Genomic DNA, 27941 nt, shown 5'->3' on the forward strand with positions numbered 1-27941 from the left:
TTTTTCTCTTTCCCTCACATGCACACACACACACACACACACACATAGCCACACACAAACATGCCCACATAGGGCGGATGATTTCACAGTCATGTCACCTGCTGTCAGGCCTGCACTGAGTACGAGTGTAGACTTCTAAAGTCACACTGTGAGAGGAAGTCCCCAATAATAAGCCTTTCAGCCGCTCTCAAGGAGCACATTAATCTTTGACAGCTTACTTGGATTACTCCAAAGCAAATTCTTTAAAATTTCTTTTACTCCCAGGGGAACTGAAGTTTTTGTTATTTCGGGGCTCTTCAGCATGATCTCAAAATGATGATCTTGCGCCGCAATATTACAGATGTGTAAAGAAATCACTTTTTTGCCTTTATTTAATCATTTAAATCTTTTTTTTGGCAAGCAAAACCTTTATATCATATTTTTGCTTAATGGGTCTGCCTGTGATTTCTTTTTGACCTGAGGACAGTTTGAACTACTGGCATCAGCAGAAAAAGATATACAGGAGTTTGTCAGTGACTGAGAGAAAACCATTATATAGAGAGAGTTTGGCTTCTCTAAGACATTAGAGTGACCAAAAAAAACTCTATAGATCTGAAGAATATGTAATATATATATCAATTACTTTCTGAAAGACAGTTAATCATTATTGTCTGTAAAGCAGAGGCTACATCCTTCCTAGATACTTTTTTTTGTCTTTTGTTAGCAGTTCCTCTGTGCCATAGTACAACAGTAGGTCATATGCATACCTGATCTTCTACTGTGTGACTATAATGAGGTGCATGCTAATAGCTTTTAAAGCGAGTCTGATCATATTGTACTGGTAAACAGATTGACTTGTGTGCATATGTTCGAAGATCTTTCCTCGCTAATCAACTGACTACAGGCGCTTTTTAATCGAAGAACCTTTCTCATTGTTCTTAGAACTGTTGGAGGAAGTACCCCCTTTTTCTGTGTGTCCGCACTGCAGGAACTGAGGACGATCATAGTTCTTAGACCACCATTTTGAGGCACTTTTGAGCTCCTGCCTTGAGCTCCTGGACACAAGGCTACCTACCTTTATATGAGTGAGTGAGTGAGTGAGCACAAGTGAGTGAAAGAAGAGAACAGAAGCGGAGAGAGAGAAGCAGAAACAAGAAAAAACAAGCAAAGTGCTTGAGAGAGAGAAATGGACACAGGACATAAAAGCAATACTGAAGGTCGAAGAAATAGAAAGGCACAAAAAGGTCTTGTGTCAGTTAATAAGTAACTGGAGGCCAGGCTGCTAGTTTGCTTCAAGCCTCCACTCAATGTAATTGCCGTGCTCATCAAACCATTTCTTTTTTTAAATGAAGCACTTTTGAGAAAGATCCATGTTGCTCTTTTGCAACCACCTCCATGAATGTCATATTTACATATGATATCTGATCATGTTTGAATTACTGTTCCCCACGTATTAACACACAACAAAAACATGTAGCATGGTCATCACCTATACACAATGTGATCCATTTAGAATTGGAATAGAATGTGTATGGATGGGTGATTGATTAGTGCGTTACATACATAGGTGGGCACCCATTACAGAGGAAGTATTGATCCATGACTCATTCATGATATTCTCCAGTTTCAATGAAATGATGGACAGTGTCTTTGGTTTTTATTTATGTGTCAGAGACTATGTACTTTATCCTCTGATTCTCTCGCACTCACTCACTCTCTCTCACACACATACACATTGACTTCGCACAAAACCACTCACAGAAACACACACACTGTCCTAGTTCTTTGTCCTGTTTTTCCTGAACAAACCCAAACTGGAAAAAAAAATGCTACAAAGAAGTAGAGGGCTTGAAAAACTTGTAATTTAAGTTTGAGTTTTTTTCTTGCATAGGGTCCCTTCAGCCACACTGGGATGACTCAGGCCTCTGCACAGAGAAGGTTGGCCGATTTCAGGCTTTGTATAACACTCCTACCTTGGCTTCTGTTAATCTGAGTGTTCAACCATAATTGCAGACCTCAAGACCTCTCTTTCCTTGCCAGCCTCCAAGAGCTTTTACCTCCATACATCTATACAGATATCACTTTTCTTTCCACTTTCAATTGTGTGTGTGTGTGTGTGTGTGTGTGTGTGTGTGCACGTGTATGTGTGTGTGTGTGCACATGTTGCAAGACAGCCAAAAGTGTTACCAAATCGAAGGGAGAAGCTGGAAGGCTTAAGCATGTCTGAACTTTATGGGACAGAAGAATGCAGAATGAGTAGTAAATATTGCGGAAAACACAATACAACTGACCTCCAGTATTACCGAGCAGTATATAAGATAGTGGCACCGTAATGGCATCGCAGATCAATGATATGATGAATATTTAATGCATTAACAGTTTATCATTTCAATAAATGATAATGAATGTTACAAGTATCATTCAAACTGAATGTAAGGTAAAAACCAAATGAATAAGTACAACTATAAATAATAATTGTATAAACAGGTTGGATGCCAATTAATCCAAATATACTTGAATAACCAAATGAACCTGATAAACCATGAATGCATCAAATGTAAAGAAATGAAAGTTAGCCTGAATGAGTGAATACGATCAAAGAGATGAGGTGGGGAGAGATAGAGGGGAAGGTCTGGGAGTCCATTGTGTAGATTTGATCATCTTGTTGTGTGATCATCTTGTGTTTTCTCCCTTACAGTGTGCACACACATGTGGGGCCTTTATTTAGAGTACTGATCTGTGATCACATTGATTGATTGATTTGATTGATTGGTTGATTTGATAGACAGACACTGTAAAATAATTGTATCTGTTTTTTCATAAGCACAGTTAATGCCTTATATGTTGCAGGAGTGTCCCCACGCCACGTGTCTCACAGGCTTTACTTCTCTTGGCTTTCTCTTCTCACTGACACGTGTCAGTCGGTTCATTTTCATATATTGTTCCCGTTCTTTTCATACCTGCTCATTGAGGTGCACATGGTTCCGCCGGCTCACAGCTGGGCTCCCAACAGCTCGCCCCCAGCGATAAGGTCTTTTTAATATGAGTCCGCTTCTTACCTCATTTTCTGCCTGTCGCCATCTTCTAAGCCAGGGTGGAGTTTTGGCCTTGTGTGGATGGGGTTTTATTAGACAGATAAGTGAGGAGGACTGGAGGTGCAGGCCAGGATAGACCTTTGGGTGATGGATCTTTATTGATCCTCTGAATACCGAAGGAGACAGACTTTATGTGTGTGTGTGGGGGTGGGTGGGGGGGTATAGCTATCTCTTCCTGCCATTTCCTGGAAAAGAAAGCAAACAATGTGACATGTTTTTGATTGCGGCCAGGCAATTCGGAGGCACATCTATCTGTAGCAGAGCCAAGGTGTTACATAAGAGGTGGCCTTGGACTTACTTGAGTCTTACGGCACATGCTACACATCGAATTTCACAACACGCAGATCCCTGTGTCCACTCAGCGTCTGCGTAAACCTGGCAGACTTTTATTTTGTCCACAAAAGACATCCTTCCAGTGGCCCCTTACATCAAAGAGTGCTCGCAATCAGGCTCCCCATTGTATCTGTTTCATAACAACTTCCCTGGTAAATATGTATTTGTTTCAGTGTTAGGCGACCGGCTCTGTTATGCAGATGAGCTCAAATTACTGCCTGCTTGTTTGTGCAGATCTGAACCACCAGCTCTCCCCGACTCAAACCCTGTGTCCACTCCAACTCTGACTAATGTCCTTCGCCAGTTTCCTGTATCCATGGTGACGGCTGGACTGGACCAATCATTGAGAGCAAGGAAGTGTTGTTGTTTCCTGTCCTCCCCAAAGGTTTCCTACGACCACAGAGGGAGCTCTCAGTTGCCTTCTTGTAATGTTGCTGACTTTCTTGACAACTCTGACTGGATTTATGTAAATCTGGAAATAAAGTGAGTATTCACTGTCTGTACATTCAGGTTTGTTACTTTTTTAAGTTCATATCTAGAGGGACAGAGCGTCTGGATATATTTATATACATGTGCCAAAACAATCAGTGTTTGAAGAGATTATACCAAATCTATGATCTAAGCTCTTCACAATATCTTTGTTTGCTCCAGAAACGATTGATTCTATTTTGTTTTTCAATTTACATAATAAATAATTGGTGAAAAATAACTAATTTCATCTTGTTGATTAGCTTCTGTAATTTACCTCAATGGAATTCATTCTTAACTTTTTATCTTTGATCTTACTGCATTGTCTTGGAATCAAAGACAACTTCTCTATCCCTGTTCTCTGTTCTGGCAAATTCCCAGCCATACTTTGTACGATTCTGGGTATTTTTTTAAAAACCTTTCTTCACTTCCCTGCAGGTTGGCTCAGCTCAGGTGGAATGCTGCAGAAATCTGTGCATTAATCCATTTCCCCCTGAGGGAGTTGTTGACTGCTGATATCCACTTCTTTTTTGGGGGGGTTGACTTGAAGAGCTTAAATGCCTTGTATTTCTAGGAGCTTACAGGGAGCCATGTCAGGAACCTTCTTCATCTTAGAGCATGAGAAACACAGACCATGCTGACAGTGACAGTAACACAAAAAGGTTGCTATCCAGAAGTTGCAGATTTCAACAGTCATGCAGCCAGAACATGTGACCGCCCTGGGGTCTCTGCAGATCCCCTCCCAACCTGTGCGCTTGCATGAAAGCTCTCCCCAGGGACGGGGCCAGCTCTCTCCCCCTCTGGGCTCATCTCCCCAGGCCCCCTGTGTGGCCTCTGTCCTGCCTCCCACCTGCTGGACGCTGGAGGTGGCAGCGGTGGTGCTCCTCATGACGGTGGCTGGCGTGGCGATCCTGATCCTGCTCTACATGGTGCTCCTGCTGCGCCACAGGCTCAAAGTGGCCCAGGCCGGAAACACCGTGGAGTACTGGGGGTTCTTCCGCTCGGCGCGGTACAGCCTGAAGGAGCCCCGCCCGCCGCAGGTCTTCCCTGTTCCAACAACAGTCGTCACACCTGGGCCTGATGTGACGGCACCACCGGTGATCGAGTCCAAACCGCTGGCGGATCTGCCTCCATGCGTCTCTCTCGCTCAGCACCAGCCGCCTCCTCCGTATTGGGAGCCCCCTCCGTCTCTGTCCCCCACAAGCTCAGGTCAATCTCCACCCAATCCCTCCACCCAACTACGAACATCTCCACTTCCACCACGCTTTACCAAGAGTCTACCACCAGTGGCTGCCCCTGTGCTGCGTACCACATCCGTTCCCATCATACCTTTCCCATCATTACCCCGCCCTCTCCACCTGAAGTCCCAAGCTTCGCTTCCACTGCGGCCTCTGTCAGCTCAGCCCCACCCTCACATCTACACCACTCCACCCAGCCCTCACCTGTCCTGGGGAGCGTGCTCAGACGTGGACGTGTACTCGCGGGTGGGGTCTATGACACTCTCAAGGCCTGCCAGTCGAAGCCAGACGCAGGTGATCCTGTTTGAACACTCTGCTTTATGATCGAAAAGCATATTTTTAATGTCCTGCCTCAGTCCTATATGACCATGTTACTGATGGAAGGACATATTTAAAGACAACTCCTGAAATGTTGCTAGTTATTTGCTAGTTGTAGGCCAGCGCTGTCCGTGTGTTGTTTTGTTCATGCATTGAGCGTTTTGCCGTATTTCCAAGACACTTAAATAAATCCTACGATATACAGACACAATAGATATTACATATATTACATGGATCAATTACCTTCCTTTGCAAAGTAAGTAGTTATGGCAGCAATGAAAACAATGTTTGTGTCATGAAATGACTATCAATGTACCAGTTGCCATAACACAGACACTTCAGGCATTTTGGGGTAACACATTCTCTGCCATCAAGGGTGATTATAGAATGTATGTGTGCATACATTTGAACACAACCATGTGTTCACATGGTGCCAAACATATGTACATTTCATTTTCAAAGCACTGCATTTTTATTCTGTCTTTGAGACATACATTGCTGATCTACATTTGTAAAAGTATCTATGCACCTACGCTTTCTTTCTGATATTTTCTTTATTTATAGTAAACAGAAAGACTGCAGTGTTGTCTTTGTGTACTTACAACATCATGGTCTGTCTCTATTCACAATAGAAAACACATCTTCATGATGCATTTGGTTTATAAATGAATTGCTAAAAACGTTCCAAACTCCCACATTACAGACCCACATAATATATTACAGAGGCTCTCTTAAAATGCAAGAATGGGCTATTTTTGACAGACAATAAAGCCTTCTGCGGTTTGGTGTATTGTGACTCTCTGTGCATTTTGTTCTCTTTTGGGGGCATATCTTACACCACTTACAATGGCAGTGTATTCCAACACTTCCTCCTGAAGGGTGGGACTTTCCTGTTGAGGATTTCCATCACTTTGTTTTGCTCTCTGTGTATCTCAACACTGGAATTAGAATAGATATTGAGTCTGCTTAACTTCGCCTCCACTACCAACAACTCTCCTTTTTAATAATATATTTTATATCTCTTATTATTGACAGAAGTGTTTACTTTCTTTAGAATATGTATCTACCCCTCTCCCTACATCTTGGCATTAATGGCAATAATGACAAGGGATTTGAAAGGCAATGTATGTTTACTTCAATAAAACCAGTGAATGAAATTTAGGACACATACTTAATCACCAAGGTTCAAAAGTGTTCCTTTAAAAAACATTCTGTGGTGTGTCTGTCTGTCTGTCTGTCTGTCTGTCTCTCTCTCTCTCTCTCTCTCTCTCTCTCTCTCTCTCTCTCTCTCTCTCTCTCTTTCTCTCTCTCTCTCTCTCTCTCTCTCTCTATGTCTGTCTCTCTGAGGCTTCCTCTTTAGAACTGATATCTGGGGGGGTTCAGGTGACCTCACCTCAGGCCTGAAGCTCCTCTCGTCCCACTCTGTCACCCCACAGCTGACGCCTGTGCGGGCAGCGACACACATCGTGTGAGAAAAACACAGCTACACTTCCTGAATTCCAAACATTTCCCACCATCACTGACTGACTGACTGGCTCTCTGTCTTGGGTAGTGTTTTTGTTTGTCAGTAAAGATTTCAATTCATTTGCTGGAGAAGTGTCAAGCTGAAATACCACATTGTATGCCCTGGGTACACACATCCTTTTCTATTTATAAAAGTAATCAATGCTTTTTCTCTCATCCTGGCTCCTTTATCCAAACCCACTGAAAGGTTCCACAGCCAAATGTCATCATCAAATGCCATACTTGCCTCTGTTTATTAAACCCCACATGTGCCTTTATTGCCTTCTGACATCTCTGAAATTAATATCGGCTGTGTGCAGTGTCTGTCTGTCTGACGGTCTGTCTGTCTGACTCAATGAATGTAGAAAAGAGTTTTATGTCTATCTATGGGTCTGTCTATCTTCTGTCAGTCATCTGGAATTTTTTTCTCATTCCATGTCACACTTCCTCTATGGAAAGATAAAAAGAGGACACACAATTGCATACTTTCCTAATAATTCCAATCAATTTTACCATTACAGTGGCTGTTTACAGTATGCAACAGTAAAACTGACAAGCTGGTGATTTCCTGGATGTGGTAACGTGGTAACAATATTTGAATGTGTGTTACCAAATGCTTAATACACTACAGGCACCTTAAAAACACATTGTCATTGTGTCAAGGACAAAAGTTAGTTACTTAAAACAAGATTTGTCACCCTATAATTTGCATTTCAATATGGTATCCCAGAATGTACAAGCACACAAACAGGGACTGTATAGTCTCAGGACAACTTTTGTTTGTGTCAAGATAGCCAGTGGGTAGAGTGATGTGCAGTGAGTAAACCCCACTCCCCAACACCTTAAACCTGTACGAGCGACAGACACTAGCACACAAAGGTTTTTAGCCTCCTTGCTAGCACGCCCGCCTCCCAAGGTTGTGAGTTTGAGTTTAGAACACAGGTTACATTTGCGTCCTTGACAATTCAGTGGAACTATGTTTGGCTGTTACAGTTTTTTCCAATCATTTTAGTTCTTGTACCTATACCATGTTCACATTCCCAAAACACTTAACACATGGAGCACACCAGTAGACCATGTGAACCAAACTGTAGATACTTGCCCCTATGCTTAGATACAAATGCTGGCAATGACACCTTCTTCCAAAATTCATGGATACCTGTCCCAGTCAATGTTCACTACCAGCAAAACACTGTGGAACTACAGCATTTTTTACCAATGTTTAGATACTCTGTTCAGAACAGTTAACTTTCAGTTCAAAACCTTACCTACAGTAATTTAGATCACTGTAGATGGAAAGATGCTTTGTTTAGACATACAAATTAAATGATATGCTTGAATAAGAAAAAGTATTCTTAATTTAGCAGAAAGTTTATTTAGATTATTTAGTTTGTTTTGGCTTGCAGACTTCTCACTATCTCTAATAGTAATAGAGTCTATAGAAGGCAAACATAGATGTAACTGTTCCTGAAAAGTTGTTTCCACTATTACAGTACTGCTCTTTATGTAAGTCATAGGCTATCAGTAAAAGACAGTTATTGAAGAATGCAATTCTTCTATTTACAGTAATTACAGTAAATTTGCCACACTCAATTTTGACATCTATTGTGAGAGGCAAACCGACATATCAACACTGTCTTCAGATACTTGGCTTGGATTGACGTATTTCCAAGATGCAATGCGGAGGAGAATGTTACCGTAAATGCGAAGTTCAAACATGTAAAAGTTTGACACCAAATGCAGAGGACAGAATGGATCAGCATTACTGTAGGGCTACAGCAGACTTTTAGTGGTATTGCAGTACTTTGGTAGACTGTATCTTGTGTTGATGTATGTAATTTACTGCATTGGAAATACTGCAGTAAATACGTAGCATATTCATGCCTTTTCGTTGTAATGTAGTAAGCCTATATAGTGCAGTAACACATGCAATTCTAGCATATGGCTGTAATGAAACATATTGCAGCATTTTAGAATTATTTGTTTACTGTCATATTACAAACTTTATTACTGTAGTCCAAAGAAGTGTTTGTCTGTGTGTGTTTTTTCGCTTTTTTAAATGCAACACTACAGTAATCTATGCTAAACTGGAGGACACAGCAACATCTTATAGATGCAATTAGCAATGCTTCAAGTTGTTAGTGTTTTTTAGGTCATTCTACTCTGAGAGGGAACATGTGTTAAAGTTACGGCAGAATTGATTGTGGTGTGGTTGTTGTACTGCATTTTGCACCAAAAGTTAACTGATATGCAGAGGTGTGTGTCTGTAAAGCCCACTGTGTTAAGTGTTTGGGAAAAGTATCCATGGTATAGGTACAAGAACTAAAATGATTGGAAAAAACTGTAACACAATAAACCTGAAACTTTGGCGTGTAGAGCTGTTAGATAATTAGATCTCAGTAATTTATGCTGTTTTCTCTTCCTGGCTAATCTCTGTGTGTGTCTCACTGTCTGTCTCTCTGTCAGTCTGTCTGGAGACTCTGCTTTCCTTCCTTTCTTTTTTCCTTCCATTTGTCTGTTTCTCTCTAGCTTAAGACATTGTAATGATATATTATTCACAATGGGTTCACAGTGGGTTCCCAGGCATTTGGATTGGATTCAATTTATTATCATTGCACAGAGTACAGGTACCGAGGCAACGAAATGTAATGTCTTTATGCAGGTGAGCTCGAGCACGAAGCCGCTGGAGCCACAGCACAGAATAAAAGACCTCTGCTGAGAAGCATGTGGGCGCAGTTCTGTTTTATATGGATCAGGTTTTTGAACTTTTCTCTTTCATGGCTGTGGAACAGGGGCTTTTAAATCTGTACCTCCGAACCACAGGGAGTCTTTCATTTCCTCTGAAATGATGACAGGATTTGTCACACAAAGAAGGGGGAAAAAACACACCCCCCCCCCTCCCCCACACACAGTATATATAATACATAAGATTACTCGAATGCCACTAACATAAATAGGTATGAGCTGTTGCCAGAGGTTTAAGGTAAATCCAAACACAATGAAATGGTTGAATTGTGGAATATGTCATTTTTTATGGTGTTGCTTCTTTGGTCTGATTATATGGCCCTTTTATATCCATACCACATTGACATCCAGAAGGCTAATCTTTAGCCTAGCACCCCAAAGATGAGGTGTACAGGCAGAATATACCTCCCTTTTTCATTCTCACTGCAGAGCCTGGTTTTAGTCTTACGACTTACACTATAAATATTTACACATAAACAGCAAGCTCCAGACAATCGGCTAACCAGTAGCACAACAAGCCCAAAATCCATCCAACCTGCTCACAGCTTGGTGCAAAATCAGTTCAGGAGCGGCACACCCCGTTTGCTGGTAATGTCTGTGATCGTGGAGGCTTTGGAATTTTATGTACCCATGGATTAGACTGGATTCATCAAACCTCAAGCCCACAGTTGGTTTACGGTAACCAAACCATGAAAATATCTCAATATCACTGATAGAAATATTTCAACTGCAGCAATAAACTAGCAACAAATATTAGGTCCTAATTTAGCTCTTCCTCTCGACATCCAAATCATCCCACCCCTTCATTGAAAGCAGTAGAAATGAAAGCTCTACAACACCTCTGGCCACCACAGGCAATATATTTTATGGACATTAAGCCAATAATGGGCCCCCAACTTCACTAACTAACTCCATTGTTTTAATCAGTGGTTTATGTAAGACCAGTGCCATGTCTTGTAAGTGTGTAAAACTGGTATCTTGCTCTTGATGAATATCAACACACAACCTCAGCTTACAAAAAATGTCAAATGAAAGATGGTTCCTACATTGTCAGTTCACTATATGGTTTATAATGTTTCATTATTTTACTTCTGTAAGATATTTCACCAAACATTATAACAAAAGGCCATTGTGCATACAAAAATAACTTGCAAACATTTCTTGCAAACAAAAAAACAAAGCAGAGAGGTAATTTTATAATGCACTCCCTTTTTCCAAATGCAGACACCAGTGGGAGTACTGTGCTCTAAGAAGTAAGCATGAGTTTGGCAGCTAATTGGTCTCCGATGGAAGCTCACTCTGAGAAAACATACAGGTACCCTCATCATCCGCTCCTCTGTAATAGCCTGTAAGGTCCAGGGGCGGCGGGCTACAGGATGCTAATGCAGACTGATTTGTTTAAGCCTCCTTTTTTTGACCCAAAAAACTGACCGGCCTGAAATATGATAGCCATTACCAGCGTGGCAGAGATTCCACAAAGCTGCTTGTGCTCACAGTAACCCCCCCCCCCCCCCCCCCCCCCCCCCAACACACACAGACACACAGTTTTAGGGAGTGAGGCGATCAGGAGTTGTCACTGTGGTTTGTTTGAGGAGCTGTCCTGGGTGTGAGTGTTTATGGTCTGCCTGGAACCACGGACATGCCCGCTCTTAATTCAGTTTGGCACGGGTGCCACGGAGGAGACGGAGGGTCTGCCTTATCACCCCTCCCAGGTGCAGAGGGCAATCATGCAAGCTCTTCATCTCAGCCAGCTTCTGACGGCGTGTGTCAACAGTGGTGAGGATGCTTTGAGGTGGGGAGAGTGTTAGCTGTTACCTTCCACAACCTGCAATGAGCTTTATTTCCCTCATTCCTCTTCTCCAGCACTCTTACTCTCTTTTCTTTATTCCCTCTTCCTTTTTCTTCTATCACGCTATTTTTCTTTCTCACACACACTTAGTGTTTGATTCTTTCCTTCGCTCTCTCTCTCTCAGCCTAGGGGTCTTCATCTGAGCCCCAGAGACATGAGACACCTGAGAATCCCTCACGTATCTTCACTGGGCTGAGGCTGAGGGTGCATTCTGGGTAAGAAGAGTTGCACAGGGTATAACAGAATGATCAGTTAAGTCAAACAAGAGAGGCCATTTTAGTCAAATTAAGATCTTCTGCTGTCTCTGTTTTCCTTTCTTTGGTGGAATATAATATTGAAAAATGTCACTCGTACAACCCATGTACCATAACCACTCAAGCTATATCGCACATGCTATCATAGTGTGGCGACAAGTTAAATCATATCCTTTTTTCTCTCTGTTCATCTTACTCATGTATTCCTGACAAGCAGCTGGACACTCAAAACAATAAAGTTGCTCTCAAGGTGGGTATTGAGCACACAACAGGCATTGTTTTGGTACATCTTTTGATGTCATATTGCCTGTTCTGACACAGAAGTTGAGAGATGACTCAGCAGCGCACTGGGACCGGAGCACCTGCTGCTCTTTGATGGAAAGTGTACTTTCTCAAAAGGGACTAGTGCATTGCAAGTTCACGCTCTCCTCGTTTGAAGCTTTGAAACAATACAAGTTGACGTCGATGCCTCACAGCCGTGACTAACTCAGTGCACACGGATTCATCTCTCAAAAGAGTGAGTGGATAAAGAGCATTCTACTTTCAGCAGTAGTTAACTCTTAATAACATATGCTAGTATATCATATACTGCCAATAATTATATATTAATAATTTGATGGTTGCTGTTTTTGTTGATTTTTCTTGTTTTTGTCATTGTTCTCATAAACCATGCAACAGTTTGTCATAAATAAGGAACTGGAGAAACCCAGGGAACACACATTTTGTTTAACAAAAAGGCATTGATAAATAAAAGCAATGTAAAGTAAAGGAGTATAACATCTGGGACCTTGACAACTATTTAAAAAAACAACTATTATGGAAAAGATTCTTATGATGGCCGATGACAAAGGTGACATGGTAGCTTATGTTATGTTTTTTGGGCTGGGTCGGACATGGGCTGATGTTGTTTGTTGAGCAGTGCTCGGTGGAAGACCGAAAGGTAAAAATAGCGGTGGATCCCAGTGCTGTAATATCTGGCCATCTGTGGGCCTCCACTGTGAGTGGCTGCTCAGTATTGTTGCAGGCCTTTGATCTGATAATTGCCCCTATAACCCAGAGTTTGCGGGCCCCCTGGGTGTCACTATGGAGACCACCACCCTGTCTCCCTGGATCCAGAGTGACATGACTGAGTGGCCACTGGACTTGCTTGACATGCTGCAATAGAGGGCAAACAACCGGATATCTGTCACAAAGAAATCCTGTCAGAATGGACTCATAAACTCAATCCATGGGCGGTGTGCTGCGTGTATTGGGTTCACTTTGACAGTGGAATAATTGTAACTGTAAATGCATTGTAATCTTGTTAGCAATTCAGTTTATGTGATTAGAAAGGCAATTTCAGCCTGCTGTACCCTGAGACCAGAAATGCTTTTATTTTTTCAGTTTACTTCTGACATGTTTTGTGGATGCCATCTGTAGCTGTGCTGCTGCAGTTGTCATTTTGTCAGTGGGAATTTATATTGTTCCTTAAGAGCTGAAAGGTGTCTCATTTCTCAACCATTTTGAGATTCATTTGTTACTGCAAAGACCCTCCTCTTGCTAATGTCATGTGAATATTTGTATCATATTTTTGTCAGGTTACCATGCTCAGTGCAAACTAAGCTTATGCAACAGATTTAAAAACCAAATTATGGGAAACTTTGCATTTGTCCTTATGCTGATTTCAGATCATGCAACACTGGGAGAAGAACTGACTGGAGTAAGATGACGGATGGCAATAGGAAGTCTTGTATTTACCTGGAATTTTGTCATGCTTTTGTCTTGGGCAATCTTTTAACATTGTTTCACTGATTCCGTTCTAGATATATGTGGGAAAGTCCCTGGAGAAATACTGAGATATGTAAATAATGGTTCAGAGGGTTGGGAAGTAGGTTGTGATGCATATTGTCATATAGCCAGTAGACCATGTCATATCCATTCATAGCTGAAGGGCCACTTAAGAGATGCAGTCTCCCTGAGCATAGCCTGCTCCTTGTCATACAATTACTCGGAGGAGTGGGAAAATGTCTTGGTTTCGATCTGCTTTTAATAAAGATCAAAAACAAGCTCTGAAACTTAACTCCTGCGCTTTGCTGTGTTGCAGAGGAAATTCAAAAAATGTATTTGTATGTTAAAAAATATGTGTGTGTGTGTGCATGCATGTGTGTGTGTATGCAATGCATTATCTTACTATTGCAGCGAGGATGTGAGGTATTTTACACATAAACAGGGATGGGAAATTGCTTCTTAATACTGTGACGGCATGTACACTTTTCCATGGTTATATCTCAAAACTACCATCATATAAAGCATGAAATATTTTTCATATAGGAACATGAAATTCAACATATTTCCATTTGCTACTTAAGTGCTGTATATTATGTTAAAAATCATGTCTGGGAGGACCAAGTGAAGTCACAAAGTGAAGATTAGTTGCTTGATCATTTATTTGTACACCATGAAGTTTCATATTTATGGTAAGGATGCGAGATACATTTTGTTATCTCTTATCATGTACAGCATACATTGTCATAGCATAATAATAATCATAATCATAATAATAATAATATTACAGTTGTATCTGAAATAATATTAAGTCACATATTATCACGCTATGTTTTTAATCACGGCATTTGATACATCGTCAAACAAATGCTGATCAAGTGAGCCCTATGATCATTTATCTATTGGATGAACAATGGATTTCATGGTCTGCAATAATGACATTTTATAATTTTTTTAAATGCACTTTGAAAGTCTTTGTTGAAATAAGCGTATATGATAGGGTTTAGGAGGGAGTTTGAATACCCGAGCCAGTTGATCACGTCGCGGAGCCATGCAGGCATATCACAGCTGGTGCAGAAGGGCACCACGAGCGCTTTAATGAAAAAGGGCAACCAACAGAAGATAAACGTACCCATGATAATACCGAGCGTCTTCACAGTTTTGCGCTCCCGTGCCAGTGCTATTTTCCTCTTTGCCTCGTTGTTCTTTTCGTGCCTGTTCTCAAAAAGTGGGACCGACTGGGGTGTGTTGGGGAGAGGAAGGTTGTTTTTAGAGCTACTGTGTACCTCAATGATTTCCAAAGACTCGCCGTCTTCGGCGTGCTTCACTGCGCCATTTACGCACGAGGTCGGTTTGGGTTCCACGCTGCTCTTCCAGTTTTTGCCAAGGTCTCCCTTGGGATTCTTATGAAAAAGAGCCGGTGACACGGTCAAACATTTCACTTTCTTCTTCTCAGTTTTCCGGACCGTTCTGCGAATACTGAACCTAGCAGCTTTGAATATCCTTCCATATAAGACCAGCATTAAAATAAGAGGGATGTAGAAAGCGCAGGAAGTGGAATAGATGGTATACCAGGGATCTTCATTAATCCCGCAAAACTGCTCCTCAGCCTCTGACTGAGACTTCATGATAAGCATGGGTGGGATTGATATGGAGAAACCCACAAACCACGTAACGCTGATTAAAATCGCAGCGCGTCTTAGTGTCCTTTTCTTCATATAGTCTATAGGATCTGTTATTGCCCAGTATCTGTCCAGAGCTATTGCGCACAGGTGCAATATTGATGATGTACAGCACAAAACATCTAAAGAAACAAAAATGTCACAAGTTACCTGGCCGAGAGTCCACTTGTCTAAGACTTGATAAAGTGCCGCCATAGGAAGAACCAGCACAGACACCATTAGATCTGTGATGGCCAAGGAGCCGATGAGATAGTTTGCGACGTTTTGGAGCGTTCTTTCAAGCGCAATGGCCGCCACTACACACGCGTTACCAAAGATCGCACAAAGTATGAGCACGCCGAGAAAGAATGATGTGGAAATCTGGTAGCTTAGTGACAGTTCGACACTAGCCGTTGAGTTCTCGTCTTGCCCATCCGTTTCGTTGTTCGGAAACCACACGGATGTATTGTTTCTGTCATCCATGTCGGGGGAAAGCTTTAGTGCTTGGCATAACGGACACTAGGCAACTCCATCCATCTGCCGGAGCGCACAGTCTTGGCGCAAGAGAGTTGGGTGTTTGTATAGATATTCATGGAGACTTGAGAGTCTCTGAGGGCGGATGATGAGGAGGATGCATTTATACCAGCTGGGGGTGGAACGTCAGTTACCTGGGAGGGTAGAACGGACTCTGCTTTTCACCCCCAGTCCGTGCGATTTCAGAGAGTGATATGTGTCTGGGATTAGTAGTTTTAGGCTTTAACTGAATATTTATCATACTGAATGGCAGACTAATGGCAAGAAATGTTTACCTCCTCTATGGACATAAATGAATCATGATCTCTATTATGTTATTGGGATGTGTAAACTGCAGTTAGGCTACTTGTTGGTATGCGTGTGCATGTAGCCTATGTGTATCTATGGGCGTGTGTGTGTGTGTGTGTGTGTGTGTGTGTGCTCTTCCCCCGCCCTGTTAAGAAAGGTGTATTGCTGCCACCTGGCGTAGACTGTGTATCTTAACCCAAAACGGTGGCGAAGTAGCAAAGGGAATAGGCCTACCTGAACGCATTGTTCGTTACAACAAAGTAGCAGTGCCCAAATCACTAGAAACACTCACACTACTTTTCACTGAATAATATTCTGCATAAAAAATGGCAATTGCAGGCTAAAACTCGTTACCCTTCTTAATTGCCTACTCTAGACCATCTTAAATAAAGTTGCCGTTCTACTTCAGACAAACTATCCTACAATAGCCTATTTACACAAATACAAGAAAAGAGGGTTTTGTGAGATTACTGCGATGCGGTCATCTTTATTCTACCCCAACTTCAATATGTGTTTGGCTTCGTTTCGTCTACATATCGCTTTCCGTAGTAAGGTGACGTCATACTTCCACTTAGTCGCATGTTCAAGAGAATAATCCCAGAACCCAAACAAACAGGATGAGCAGAGGCTCCAAATCAGGTTTTTAATCTTTCCTGAGACTTGTCGAAACAGCTACATATTCTAACCTTTAAATGTTGCTTTTATGCCCTTTTGACAATCAAATGTCCTACAACTCGATGTGGACAGGTAACAGTTAGAAGCAAATTTGCTAGCTAGCATGCTACATAGCTATCAAATGTTATGTAGACCCTTTAACGTTACCGTCTATACATGTTTCACCCAAGTAGCCTTATAATAGAGGAACACGTGAAGCTAACAAACTAACTAACAAAATAGCCAACCTACGCGACTGACACTAACTAAAATTAGTCTTGGAAGAACAACGGATTGAAAAAGTATTAGTTCTACTTATGTCATAATGGAGTAACGTTATGCCAATATGAGGTGACTGTGAAGTTACCTGAAGTGTCAGGTTATCATTAGAATAGTTCTAATCAGCCTGGTTGCATAATATTAGTAAGGTAGGCTACATTCTGGGCAAGTTATCACCGACTTCTATATCAATGTTTTGAGGCCAACAGACTCAAAATATTTGTTACGTTCAACGTTGACCAATGTTGTCAGAGAGATACGTGTTATTTATTGACATGGTAATAACAAATTATATTGCTCTTACTAATAATAAACAACCCATAAAACGTTGTGTCCTTTCAGCGTTAGACGTGCCTCTTATGGACGAGACGTGGGATTCTTCTGAGTACTCGGCTCCTCTGACCATACTTCGCTGCAGAAAATGCCGAAAGTGTCTTGCTGAGTCGACCTGCTTGCTGTCGGTGAGTAGATAGGCCTGAGTTTTGTACATCAGCGGTAGTGTTACAAGTACGACAAATATACACGGACATTGAGTTGACTCTGACGACTTAACATTGCCCATTAACACATTCACAGTAATCGAATGTGCCATTCTTCCACCGGATGTGGATTGTGGAACATTTGTAAGATGGAAAATGCTGTGATAAAATTATTTATCATTGGTAATATAGTTGTTTTCTACCACCCATCTCCAATATGGGCCATAGTTCAATGATGTCATTAGCATGATTTAGTTCCTAGAAGTAAAGGGGTCAGAATCAGTTCAGTGTGTGTGTTGTCGTGTAAGACGTGTGACGGAGATAACAGTGAACTGATTTTGAACTTGGCATAGATAAGCACTGATTGCCTTCTATATCCTTTGAAGATAGGGAATTCAGGGGAGCTGTCTACCACGTGCAGTGTTTGGCACATGAATGTGGACACCTTGCCAGATTGGATTCAGTCAGCTGTTCATCAGGTGAGTCCATTTTTTTATTTCCTTTCCTTAGTTTTGAAGTGTTAAGCCTGTACAAGGATGTCTTTCAGAACTTCTTTAAATGATTATTATTCTGTTTCTCTCTACCTCAGAACATGTGACAGCCAATCAATTTGCTCCTCTCTTGTCTCCTCTGAAGGCCAGGTGGACAGTCGGTAAGCTGAACTGTCCCTTCTGTGGAGCTCGGCTTGGGGGCTTTAACTTTGTGAACTGCTCCAGGTGTCCATGTGGCCACGAAGATGTGGTGCACATCAGCAAGAGCCGGGTAGACCACGAAAGCAAGTGCACTGTTTACCCTCTCAGACCCTTGAGAGCATGGGGGAGGGCGGGCAGGACGGACTCCCAAGATGAGCTGAGAGACCCAGAAGGCGAGCGGATGGTAAGAGGAAGCAGCGAGGGCTGTCTGCCCGATCCACAGTCATCCTGCCCAGCCATCCTCAGACTGATCGGAACCTCAACTCCCATCGCGCCCCCCCATCGTCTCGGAGCTGAAGCAGAGTGGACGGACAGCCAAGCCGCCCTTCCTGATGGCTCTTCTCAGTCGCTGACTGGCTTTTGTGGAATATCTGGCCTTTCCTGTTTCGGGGAATCCTCTCTGCAGCGCTTCCTGGACCTGGCTGAGGTTGAGACGGTGGGGGAGGTGAGGCCGAACTCTGAACAAGACTCTCCTGCTCCGCTGGCAGGATTAAGCCCCCCCCTGTCTCCTCCATTAGAGGCTGCAGCAGACGCAGCCATCAGCCAAGCTGAACTGCGTGGCTCGTCAGAGCTGCCCACCACTCTTCACTCAGGTCAGCAGCAGCATTTGGAACTACTTGTTGGAGATGCCATGCTGCCAGAGGTGCTGCTTCATGAGGCTCCGCGCCTGCCATCCATACCAGGAAGCAGAGTCCCCTCAGACAGGACAGATGGGGAGGAAGAGGAGGAGGAGGAAGAGTGGGCGGTGGCTCCCAGAGTGCAGGATGCCCCCCCAAACCCCCCCAGGTCAACAGCGGCTGCAGAGTGTCAGCTCAGCAAGAGGGAGAAGAACCGGCTGAAGAGCCAGCGGCGCAAGCAGAGGAGGAGAGAGCGCTGGCTCCGCAGTCAGCTGGAGGAGAGCCAACTGGTAAGAGCACACAAGAATCCCAACCGTTCACGATAAGTAAGACAAATAGTGCTGTTTGTAGGCCAAGTTGTAAGTGTCGACAAAGCAACAAAGTCTTGGTTTTCATAGAGATCTAAAATATAGGAAGGGTAGAGACCAGCAGTTAGGGCACTTAGTTAGGTAAGGTCCTTGCACCTTGTTGGTAACCATGTTTGTTTGAAAGGTGGCCTTTCATTTTTGTGAAAATGTGCAGAACAGCAGCAGACAGCCCTGATATGAGCACCCTTATCAAGGTAAGGACAACGTGTGAAACTGCGGAATTGGTTAAAATTGTTCTTGTTATGTAAATGTAAGATTATGTAGCCTACAAGGGGGGATTATTCATCACTTTTATGGTAGCCTTGCAGTTTACCCAAAATTCAGTTGAAATATTTAATATTCTCTCATATTCTGTGAGGGATTGAAACATGTAGGCTATCACACTAGGCCCATCTGCTGACCTGACACCATACAAAGTGCACATGGTGAATTGAACTCTGATCCAGTACAGAGCAGTGATGGACAGGTGGATCGGTGGGACCAATAAACAATCAGTTGAAAAGACTCACAAATTCTGGGAACTCTTGTCTTGGATAGCCCAACAAACCAGGCAGATAAACCTGACTGTTATTAGGCATGTGAACATTGCCCCTAAGGAGAACTCCCATTGGCCTATATACATGTGAACTCACTCACCCACCCAGCACCTGTAGCGCTTCTCAGGAGGAGAGACGCCAGTGTGATTCACCTGCGTCAGGTGGTCAGGGACCCACTCTGGTACGGCTGAGATAGCTAATTAATGATCAGTGCATGCGTGCGTCAGTCTCCGCAGAAGAGAGCAAGAGAGAGTAGAGAAGCCGAGTGTTATGGGTGATGGCATGCCGGGCGGGATCACAGACAAAGGCCCCCACCAGTGGGTGCTACTGCGGGGAGCCCAAGCCTCTGCCTGGAGAGACATCCGAGGTGGGTCTGCTCTACTCACAGCTGTTCCAATCCCACCAAACGACTGCTATGCAGTAGTTAATTTTGCCCTCTTCAAGAGAAGCTGTGAGCCTCATTATTTATTTCCCAGTACTGACCATTTACTCTTTCTAAAATTGTATAGTTGTTGAAAATGAAATGTTCATAGTTTTGCCTATATATGATTACAAAGCAGATGCTTGAATAATAGCCTAAAACAGCTTTTAATGTTCAGTAAATCACAAGTGTATCATCAAGTTGCGGTTATAAACGGTATAAATTATTGTTGTTTTTGTGAAAGTGTACACTGTAGTGGAGCGTAGACTAGTAATCGCAAGCTACCACTGGGCAATTTGGGAATAATAAAAAACAGTCCAGTTAATTTATTCATTAAATGGAATTCATGAAATCTTTAGTCCTTTGCGCTTCTCAACTATTTCATGAAAAAGTTTTGCTTGTGTTGAGAAATTGTTCAGCTCCAAAGCCAAGAGAATCCCAAGCTGTCTGTTGCCAGTAAATGTGGAGCCATTAGTGAACAGTTCCCCTCGTGATTTCTATTGCCGGAGTTTGGAAACCCATCCCTGTCTGCAGTCTCAAGGGGTGTGAGCGCAGCCAACACTCTGCCTGAGCGTGCTGCTGTTGATTGGAGTAGCCCTTGTACTGACAATACACAGTTGGACAAGCGCTGCCAAGTATTTTACAGACCAGCCGTGATTGACTTTTCATTTCCTACCGATCACAAAGCTTTGCATTTTTTTAAATGAACTTGCAAAATCCTTTTGGGCATAAGTACCAGCTCATAAATTGATGCCTGCACCACTGCCAGACGTAGAGGGGCTTGTTAGAATGCCAAGTAAAGCTGGCAGCCCAAAGTTACTGTGTTGTAGAGGGCAGGGTGTGTGAACCACACATTATTAGCTTTTAAATGACATTGTTGGGTTGTTTGGTGTTAAGGAAAAGGGACAACACAAGGCAGTTAGTAGTGTGCGTGTCATTGTCATTCAAATTAGATATAAAGATGATATTTTATCATTTGCCTTAATTACAGGATTTATTTGAACAGTATTTATAGTTTTTTCCTACTAGTGTATTAGATTCAAAAGTATTTTTCACATTTTGTTGATGTTTCTTTAGTGTGTAGTGCGCCTCTTTGTTCGAGGATGTATACACAACAATCCTCTCATTGTTGTAAAAGGTATTCTGGGGGGTTTGAGGTGACGTATGTGTGTGCAGGTGCACTGGCGAGTGCGTCACCTCTGTTGAATTTCTGATGACAGGGATTCTCGCCTCTGGGCAGTGAGGATGAGGAGGAGCGCGAAGGCCACACCTGTGCCGTGTGTCTGGACGTCTACTTCAGCCCCCACATGTGCCAGCCCTGTGGCCACGTCTTCTGCGAGCCCTGCCTGCGCACGCTGGCCAAGAACCGTCCAGGCAGCACACCCTGCCCTCTCTGCCGCACCGTCATCTCCCACGTGCTCTTCCAGAAAGGTCCGCAACTCACATGACCACAATAGGACATTCATGATGCATAATATCCCTGCAGAATGCATGCATTCAGAATCATTCTCTAAAAATGTAGGGATGCATTTTAAAAAGAACAGCCAAACCCCATTAGCCAGATTCATTTGCAGTTTTGCAGATAAAGATGCAAATGATTGCCGGTCTTCCAAGTGTGTATGGCATTGCCTTGCTAGCTATTAGATTTGAAATGGCTTCCTCTTCATGTTTTATTTGTATTTTCAGAGCTCAACCAGACTGCTAAGACTTTCTTCCCTAAGGAGTACCTCTCAAGGAAACAGACTTTCCAGAAAGCAAACTACGCCAAATGGCCTCTTCCTCACTGCCCCAAACGGTTTCGCATCTTCTGGGGTTAGTATAATATAATCTGATACGTTGTTCTCATTGCAAATTTAGTGAAGGTCATTTCACTGCAGTTAATTTATTAAAGGGTTAGATTTGCAGGATAAAAGACAAAAACTGATGAAAGGATTCTCAAAGGATTATTTGGGACAGTTGCTTTAGTCTTGCCTATGGCAAACGTGTCGTTTTTCTTTTCTGCATCATCTTAATCATACAGTTCATGTCATACATAGCCATGCCAGACTTTCTTATTGAATGAGTCCTCAAACCCTTCGCAGGGTTCCAGAGAGATGCTGCCCGGGGTGGCCGGTGGCAGTTTCCTAACCGGCCTTTTGGCCTGGACGCCCTGGACCTGGTGGACATGAGGGCCTGGCCCTTTGACATTGACCTGGTCATCATCTACGTCTACTCCATCCACTGGATCCTGGCCTTCCTCATCCTTTGTTTTGTGGGCTACTGTTTCTTCTTCTGATGGGATGACTTAGGCATCAGGGCTGTCATATTCATTTTGATGGACCTCTGAATATTCACTGAAACAGACTGACCAACCTCAGTCAACTGCACATTTAAGTGAAGTAGGAGGCAAGCCATGGACTTGTCATCTTTTTTTCTCTTCAGTTGTGGATTTTAAGGGTTTTGAAACCAAAATGTATTTTGTGCATTATTTTAGTTTGAACTTTTATTTCAGGCATTTGTTTGTTGTGTGTAAGAAGACACACATTGTGTGGTTATTGAAAAAGGGTGGGCCAAGAAGTGCAATCATGTGCAATCATGTGCAATGGGAAATATTCAGTTCCTTTTAAGTGTTGTAATTAATGTTGCCTTACTGCCCTTCATATCGTCTTAATGGCGAGTAAATGGACCTGTCATTGTATGTTATTGGTATTTCTGTTTTTGTTTGTAAATTGTCTTATTAAATTTAGTGAGGAAATGTTAACCTGTTTTGAGCCTCTGATGTGTATTTGTGTCTATTTGCAGCTTATTAAGGCGGGCTGAGGTAGTAGTGGGTTTAATGTTAATTTACCACAACAACGGCTGTTCTAAGTCACAGCTCCAACACAAGATCTCATTTGTCTCATCCCTTCATACGATCCAAAACTACTGCGATGAACAATGAAAGCACTATGTAGGGTAGCTTCTGTTTCCCCCCAATTGTCATGGCAATGTTTGTATACGATGTTGTTATCCAGTGAGGGTGCTGTTGCTCTCTCTGCAATGTAAATGAAACCTCTACTGTGCCCATCGGGTTGTTTCGCTCTGCTCTCTGAGGACTTTAGTTCGATTAGTTTGCACCTATTAATTCGTACAGATGATAACCATTAACAGTTCACATTGATATATTTCGTGTTTTCGAAAATGTAAAGTGTTTGTTTATACAAACATGCGAATTCTGTAATTCTCTGTTAGGTCCGCGCACGATCGTTAATGTGAGGAGCGTTTAGCAGCATCTGGCGGCCACTGATTGCGCCTCGGCGGACTGCTGAACAGCACTTGGCCTTCTTCAGAGGTGAAGGTGACTCGCCTCCATTGAGGAGGAGATGCAGAGACAGAGCCGCCAGCCCGCCTCGCAGCCTCCTTCAAACTGAGCGTCAGCCGACCCAGCGAAGGGGAAAGCGCATGGTTCCGTCTGTCTTTGACTGGAAAGAAATAACAGGTTTGGCGCAGAGCGAATACAGTACGTGATTTTTTTCGGTCTGGGGTGGTTTTCATCGTGGATGCGTATGCATGTGTTCTGCACCGAACGGGCGAAAAAGCCGCCCCAGATCCGCAGCAAACATTTTTCAGATCGGGAAGGCTTCTCAGAGGGACCCGGAGAGGCGGGAGAGTACCGAGAGCACTCGCAAAGCACAGCGAGCCGTGGACGACTGCAGGATGGTGAGTGATGGAGCGTCCTAACACCGCATAGTGACACGGTTCGTCTGAAACTAGCTGCCACAAAAAATACACCTGTCTGACTGACTCGTCAAACAATGACAGAAGACAATTTTCTCTTCATCTGTCTGTGTGTATGGCTTGTAGGCTATCAAAAGAAACGAAGGCTTAGAGGTTGGATATATTGAGAATTGATACCGAATAAGAACGAGTAAATGCCCTTCATAGCAGATCCTTTCCTCCACGTCATGCGTGAGAGATCCCGTTGTCTTCTAATCTCACTGGCGCAGAAATGGTTCTAGATTCTTGCGCATTCGGGGCCATTTCCGAAAATATCCCGCGTCCTTGTGTTTGCACTTTTATCATTTCGGCTAAAACTAGAAATAGGTAGGCTATATGATGTCACTGAGGTTGTCATTGTATTTTTGTAGGCTAACGGTGTGCTCTCAAATGATGACCATTATCTGTGGTTGGCCATATATCGTTTACACTGCACTCGAAAATAAGGATAATTTTGCCTGCAGTTTGTGTAGCTTACAGTAAATAGTTGATCTTTGTCTGTTCACTCTTGCCAGTAACAGGAGACGAGGTGAATCCCATGGCAAACTGTATTTGTTTCCCACATATTTATTAACAAACATTTAGCATCTACCTCTGCCACTTCATCTCAGTGCAGTGAGAGCATGAGCCATGAAAAACAGGTCACCTCTCTTTTTCATCTCCTACACTTTCTGTCATGCGCATCCTCATTCAGAGCAGAGGTTGATTGGAGAGGCCCGCATGAATGTGACTTGTCCCTGATTTTCCAGACCGTGCAGGAGTTCAACACTCTCGTGGCGCTGTATCGTGAGCAGGTCATTTCTATCGGTGAGATCTCGACAGACTGTCCCTCTCTGCGGTCCCAGATGCAAAAGACTCGAATCAAAGGATGCAACGTGGCCCGCACAGCGTACCAGAACCTTACTGTCCTTTCAGGGTGAGCGTCTTTGTGCGTGGAAGTGTGTGTGACATTTGTTTTTATAAAGTTAACCATAACAAAATATCCAAATAAACATTATTTTGGGAAAGTTTGCGCATGTTTTTATATGTATAAATTGCTCTTATTTTCCCCTATATATGTGTGTGACTTAGATATGTGTGTCCTTATATCCTGTGTCTTATCACCAAAGCCCAGCGGATGGGGAGATCCAGCCAGAGATTTGCCGGCTCTTCATCCAGCTGCAATGCTGCCTGGAGATGTATGTCACAGAGATGCTCAAGTCCATGTGTCTGCTGGGGGTCCTGCATATCCACCGCAGAGGTGCAGCTCCACGACCACCAGGGGGCTCTAGAGCTCCACACCGGAGCCCCACAAACAAGTTTCCATAAAACTATAGCAATGAGAATTTCCTGGTCTGCAAAACAGTTACACTTTTTTTCTGCTTTTGCGCACTGGGTATTTTAGTGAAATTAAAGGCGCTGTATTTGTATATGCTGTACTGGTGCTTTTTATTAAGGGTGCAGAAAAAATGTAGAATAAAAAAAAAAATTGCTAAAAGGTCAATTAAAACCCACCAAACCATGATTTCTGTTTTCCCACCCCTGATCTTGAGGTTGCCTGTCAGAGCAACCAAGCTAAACAAGGATCTCTGTGTTCCAGGGAATGAACCTTGTTCAGAGCCAAACATGGACTGCAAGGTGGATGAAAGCTCAGACGTTCCCATCCTGGAGGAGCGCTCCTCCTCACCTCTGGACTTCCCGCAGGACTCCTGGATGGTGTGCACAGACATTGAGAACATTGAAAGGTACAAGACCTAAAATATTCAAACTGTCTGATATGTGGAAACATTATGCTGATGGGTAGATCTGTGTCAAATGTATTTTTTTCTTCCTGCACAGCTGGGGAAAGGATAAATATTGCCTTTAGCTAACATTAGCTGGCCAGCACACTGGGTAGTCTTATAATGTTGGAGTCAGAATTCTCTTTTTTCCACATTCAATTCACAGGGACATAAGAGAGATGAGGAATCTTCTCAGCAAACTCAGGGACACCATGCCTTTGCCATTGAAAAATCAAGGTCAGTGTGTGTGTGTGTGTGTGTGTGGCCCTTCTCCTCCCCCTGCAAAATTTAGCTGTGACCTTAATCTGACATACCTGATGACACGCCACAAGGCCTACAAGGATATCAGTGATCAGAGTCAGTACAAGGTCAAGGTTGCACCTATAACCTGCGGGGTGGTAGACCACTGATAGCAGGACTGGCCAGTCGAGTGCATCATTAAAGTGGTTTTGAAGAGCTTTGAGCCTGTCCATGTTTTACATTTCCCCAATCTTCTCTCTCTTTTTCTCCCTCACTCAATTTCTCTCGCTCTCTCTCTCTCTTTCACAGATGACAGCAGTCTGCTGAATCTCACCCCATTCCCACTTGTGAGACAGAGGAAGGGACGATTCTCTGGGCTCTGCTGTCTCGTGTCTGGATGAAGCCCAACTCCACCTCACTCACCCCAAACCTCATCTATAATCTAGGTGTAATCTGTCACTGATCTGTCTCTATCTCTATCCTATGACCAACTACTCTTTAATTTGTCTAATATGTATGCCTACCCCATTTCTCATTCTTCTCTAATGTGGTTCTAATCTTTCTTTAGCACATCTTCAATCAGTATTGCCTGTCTGTAATCTCTCTGTAACTCCGAGCCCTAGCCGCTTCAGACACTGAGGGATCAGTTTGTCTCCACCAATATACAAGTACATCTAAATGCCATCTCCCCCCAAAATAACAGGCCTTTTCATTGTATACTCCAGTTGCCAGTTTCGGAAATTGGAAAACAAAATGGACAGCCGTTTGCAGAAAAGTAGTGTAGATCTCAGAATGCTGAACACTCTCCAACCTGAACAGTCCCAGGACAATGACCAGGTGGACATGATTCAGGCTAAGTAAGGGTTTCCCCTAAAAAACAACATTAGAGATTTTGGAGATCTCCCAAGATAGAGCCTTGTCTAACCTGTGTTTCACCCATCCACCTTTTATCACTCTTTATCTCTTATTTATCTGTAAAGGTATCCCTAGTCTGTAATCAATCGGAACCCTATCACTAATCTAACTATTTAATCCCTGTCTAATCATTTCTTAAGTGTCCCTAACCAACTTTGAGTGTGTGTCCAAGCTAAACTGTCTAATATCTATCCCACACCAATCCCTATCTATCTCTGCTTTTAAGTTAATCTGTCTTTGAGGTGGTCCTCATTCACCTTTGATACTTCTTTAGTTTATCCCCAGTCTGTCTCTGTCCTGTTGTTTCGGCCTCTACTCTATCTATCTATCTATCTATCTATCTATCTATCTATCTATCTATCTATCTATCCTGGGTCTAATCTGTCTAATCTGAGGTTCACTGATAGAACCCATTCAACCTCACACAGTCCTGTCCCATCCCTCTTCCTACTCCAACCTGCCATCAGTCTACAATGTAAACTAAGATGACTATCAATACTCTTCCACCCTCGGTCTCTTCCTTCATCTAGTTACTGCCAGCTCAAACCTGTATTGTTGTCTGTTATGAAGGCTGACCACGTATCAGAGTTTGACACATACTGTCTGTATAAAGACATTGAATGGAATGACCATAACCAATGAATTTCATAATACATTTCTATTTATTGGCCATCGTTTTGAATGATGGCTGTGCAGTGCGTTATAGACCATGTCCTTGCTATGTTATTAGTCAGGTAAACTCAAAGGGACAAGCACTAGACTAATAGCAGCAAACATGATTATATCTTAAGTGATTATTTTGGTCACTGTGCACATGTGTTTTCTTCTTTAGTCTTCCATAAAAAGGGAATCTGTATTCACATAAGTTATGTATTTTTTTTATTTAAGGGCTTTGCTATCCTCTGTATGAAAGCCATCACCAATCCATTGTGAGCACAGTACAGAAATCTGTGTATATATTGAAATATACATATATATAAAAAGAATTTTATGTAAGTAAAAGAATGCTATGTCTTCATTATTCTACTCTTATATTCTGTCTCATCTGGTGGTCAGTCTAAGGAGTCACTATTACTGGATGGACCACATGTGTGCAGCATGGATGTAGCTTGTAGCGTTAGATGTGCTCAGTCGTCTCTGTGGTGTTGGCATAATGTATAAGCCATTTTATAAAATGAATAAACTTTTTTTATTTGACAGTATCTGCAATGACTTT

The 27941-nt window shown here is 42.8% G+C and overlaps 4 protein-coding genes across 5 annotated transcripts; 3 read left to right on the top strand and 1 right to left on the bottom strand.

The window, feature by feature from the left end:
* Nucleotides 1-3497: 3497 nt before the first annotated feature.
* Nucleotides 3498-6219, top strand: LOC116222821 (proline-rich receptor-like protein kinase PERK2). Its single transcript, XM_031577680.2, has 2 exons — nt 3498-3890; nt 4314-6219. The coding sequence occupies exon 2, from the start codon at nt 4571-4573 to the stop codon at nt 5435-5437; it is 867 nt and encodes a 288-aa protein (XP_031433540.1). The 5' UTR covers nt 3498-3890; nt 4314-4570; the 3' UTR covers nt 5438-6219.
* A 7957-nt stretch (nt 6220-14176) lies between these two features.
* htr1ab (5-hydroxytryptamine (serotonin) receptor 1A b) lies at nt 14177-15860 on the bottom strand. The gene has a single exon (XM_012814702.3). The coding sequence runs from the start codon at nt 15688-15690 to the stop codon at nt 14467-14469; it is 1224 nt and encodes a 407-aa protein (XP_012670156.1). The 5' UTR covers nt 15691-15860; the 3' UTR covers nt 14177-14466.
* A 703-nt stretch (nt 15861-16563) lies between these two features.
* Nucleotides 16564-22815, top strand: rnf180b (ring finger protein 180b). Of its 2 annotated transcripts, none has more exons than XM_012816309.3 (7): nt 16564-16668; nt 17305-17423; nt 17828-17920; nt 18078-19040; nt 21296-21506; nt 21762-21887; nt 22157-22815. In XM_012816309.3, exons 1-7 carry the CDS (start codon nt 16647-16649, stop codon nt 22348-22350), a joined length of 1728 nt encoding a protein of 575 aa, XP_012671763.1. In that variant the 5' UTR covers nt 16564-16646; the 3' UTR covers nt 22351-22815. The 2 variants fall into 2 exon arrangements, with proteins under 2 accessions (XP_012671763.1, XP_031433110.1); XM_031577250.2 differs by lacking the exon at nt 16564-16668 and adding an exon at nt 16688-16776.
* Nucleotides 22816-22879: 64 nt separating this feature from the next.
* Nucleotides 22880-27927, top strand: rgs7bpb (regulator of G protein signaling 7 binding protein b). The gene is made up of 6 exons (XM_012816318.3): nt 22880-23753; nt 24560-24726; nt 24920-25050; nt 25390-25534; nt 25737-25807; nt 26120-27927. The coding sequence occupies exons 1-6, from the start codon at nt 23604-23606 to the stop codon at nt 26209-26211; spliced, it is 756 nt and encodes a 251-aa protein (XP_012671772.1). The 5' UTR covers nt 22880-23603; the 3' UTR covers nt 26212-27927.
* Nucleotides 27928-27941: the final 14 nt, after the last annotated feature.

This window comes from Clupea harengus, chromosome 12, assembly GCF_900700415.2.
Source record: "Clupea harengus chromosome 12, Ch_v2.0.2, whole genome shotgun sequence".
Taxonomy (NCBI): domain Eukaryota; kingdom Metazoa; phylum Chordata; class Actinopteri; order Clupeiformes; family Clupeidae; genus Clupea; species Clupea harengus.

Coding starts and splice junctions, on each gene's coding strand:
- LOC116222821 (XM_031577680.2), top strand. CDS start 4,571: ATGCAGCCAGAACATGTGACCGCCCTGGGGTCTCTGCAGATCCCCTCC.
- htr1ab (XM_012814702.3), bottom strand. CDS start 15,690: ATGGATGACAGAAACAATACATCCGTGTGGTTTCCGAACAACGAAACG.
- rnf180b (XM_031577250.2), top strand. CDS start 16,722: ATGTTGCTTTTATGCCCTTTTGACAATCAAATGTCCTACAACTCGATG. Junction 16,777..17,304: donor CTACAACTCGATGTGGACAG/GTAACAGTTAGA, acceptor GTGTCCTTTCAG/CGTTAGACGTGCCTCTTATG. Junction 19,041..21,295: donor AGCTGGAGGAGAGCCAACTG/GTAAGAGCACAC, acceptor TTCTGATGACAG/GGATTCTCGCCTCTGGGCAG.
- rgs7bpb (XM_012816318.3), top strand. CDS start 23,604: ATGTGTTCTGCACCGAACGGGCGAAAAAGCCGCCCCAGATCCGCAGCA. Junction 23,754..24,559: donor CCGTGGACGACTGCAGGATG/GTGAGTGATGGA, acceptor CTGATTTTCCAG/ACCGTGCAGGAGTTCAACAC. Junction 25,808..26,119: donor TTTGCCATTGAAAAATCAAG/GTCAGTGTGTGT, acceptor TCTCTTTCACAG/ATGACAGCAGTCTGCTGAAT.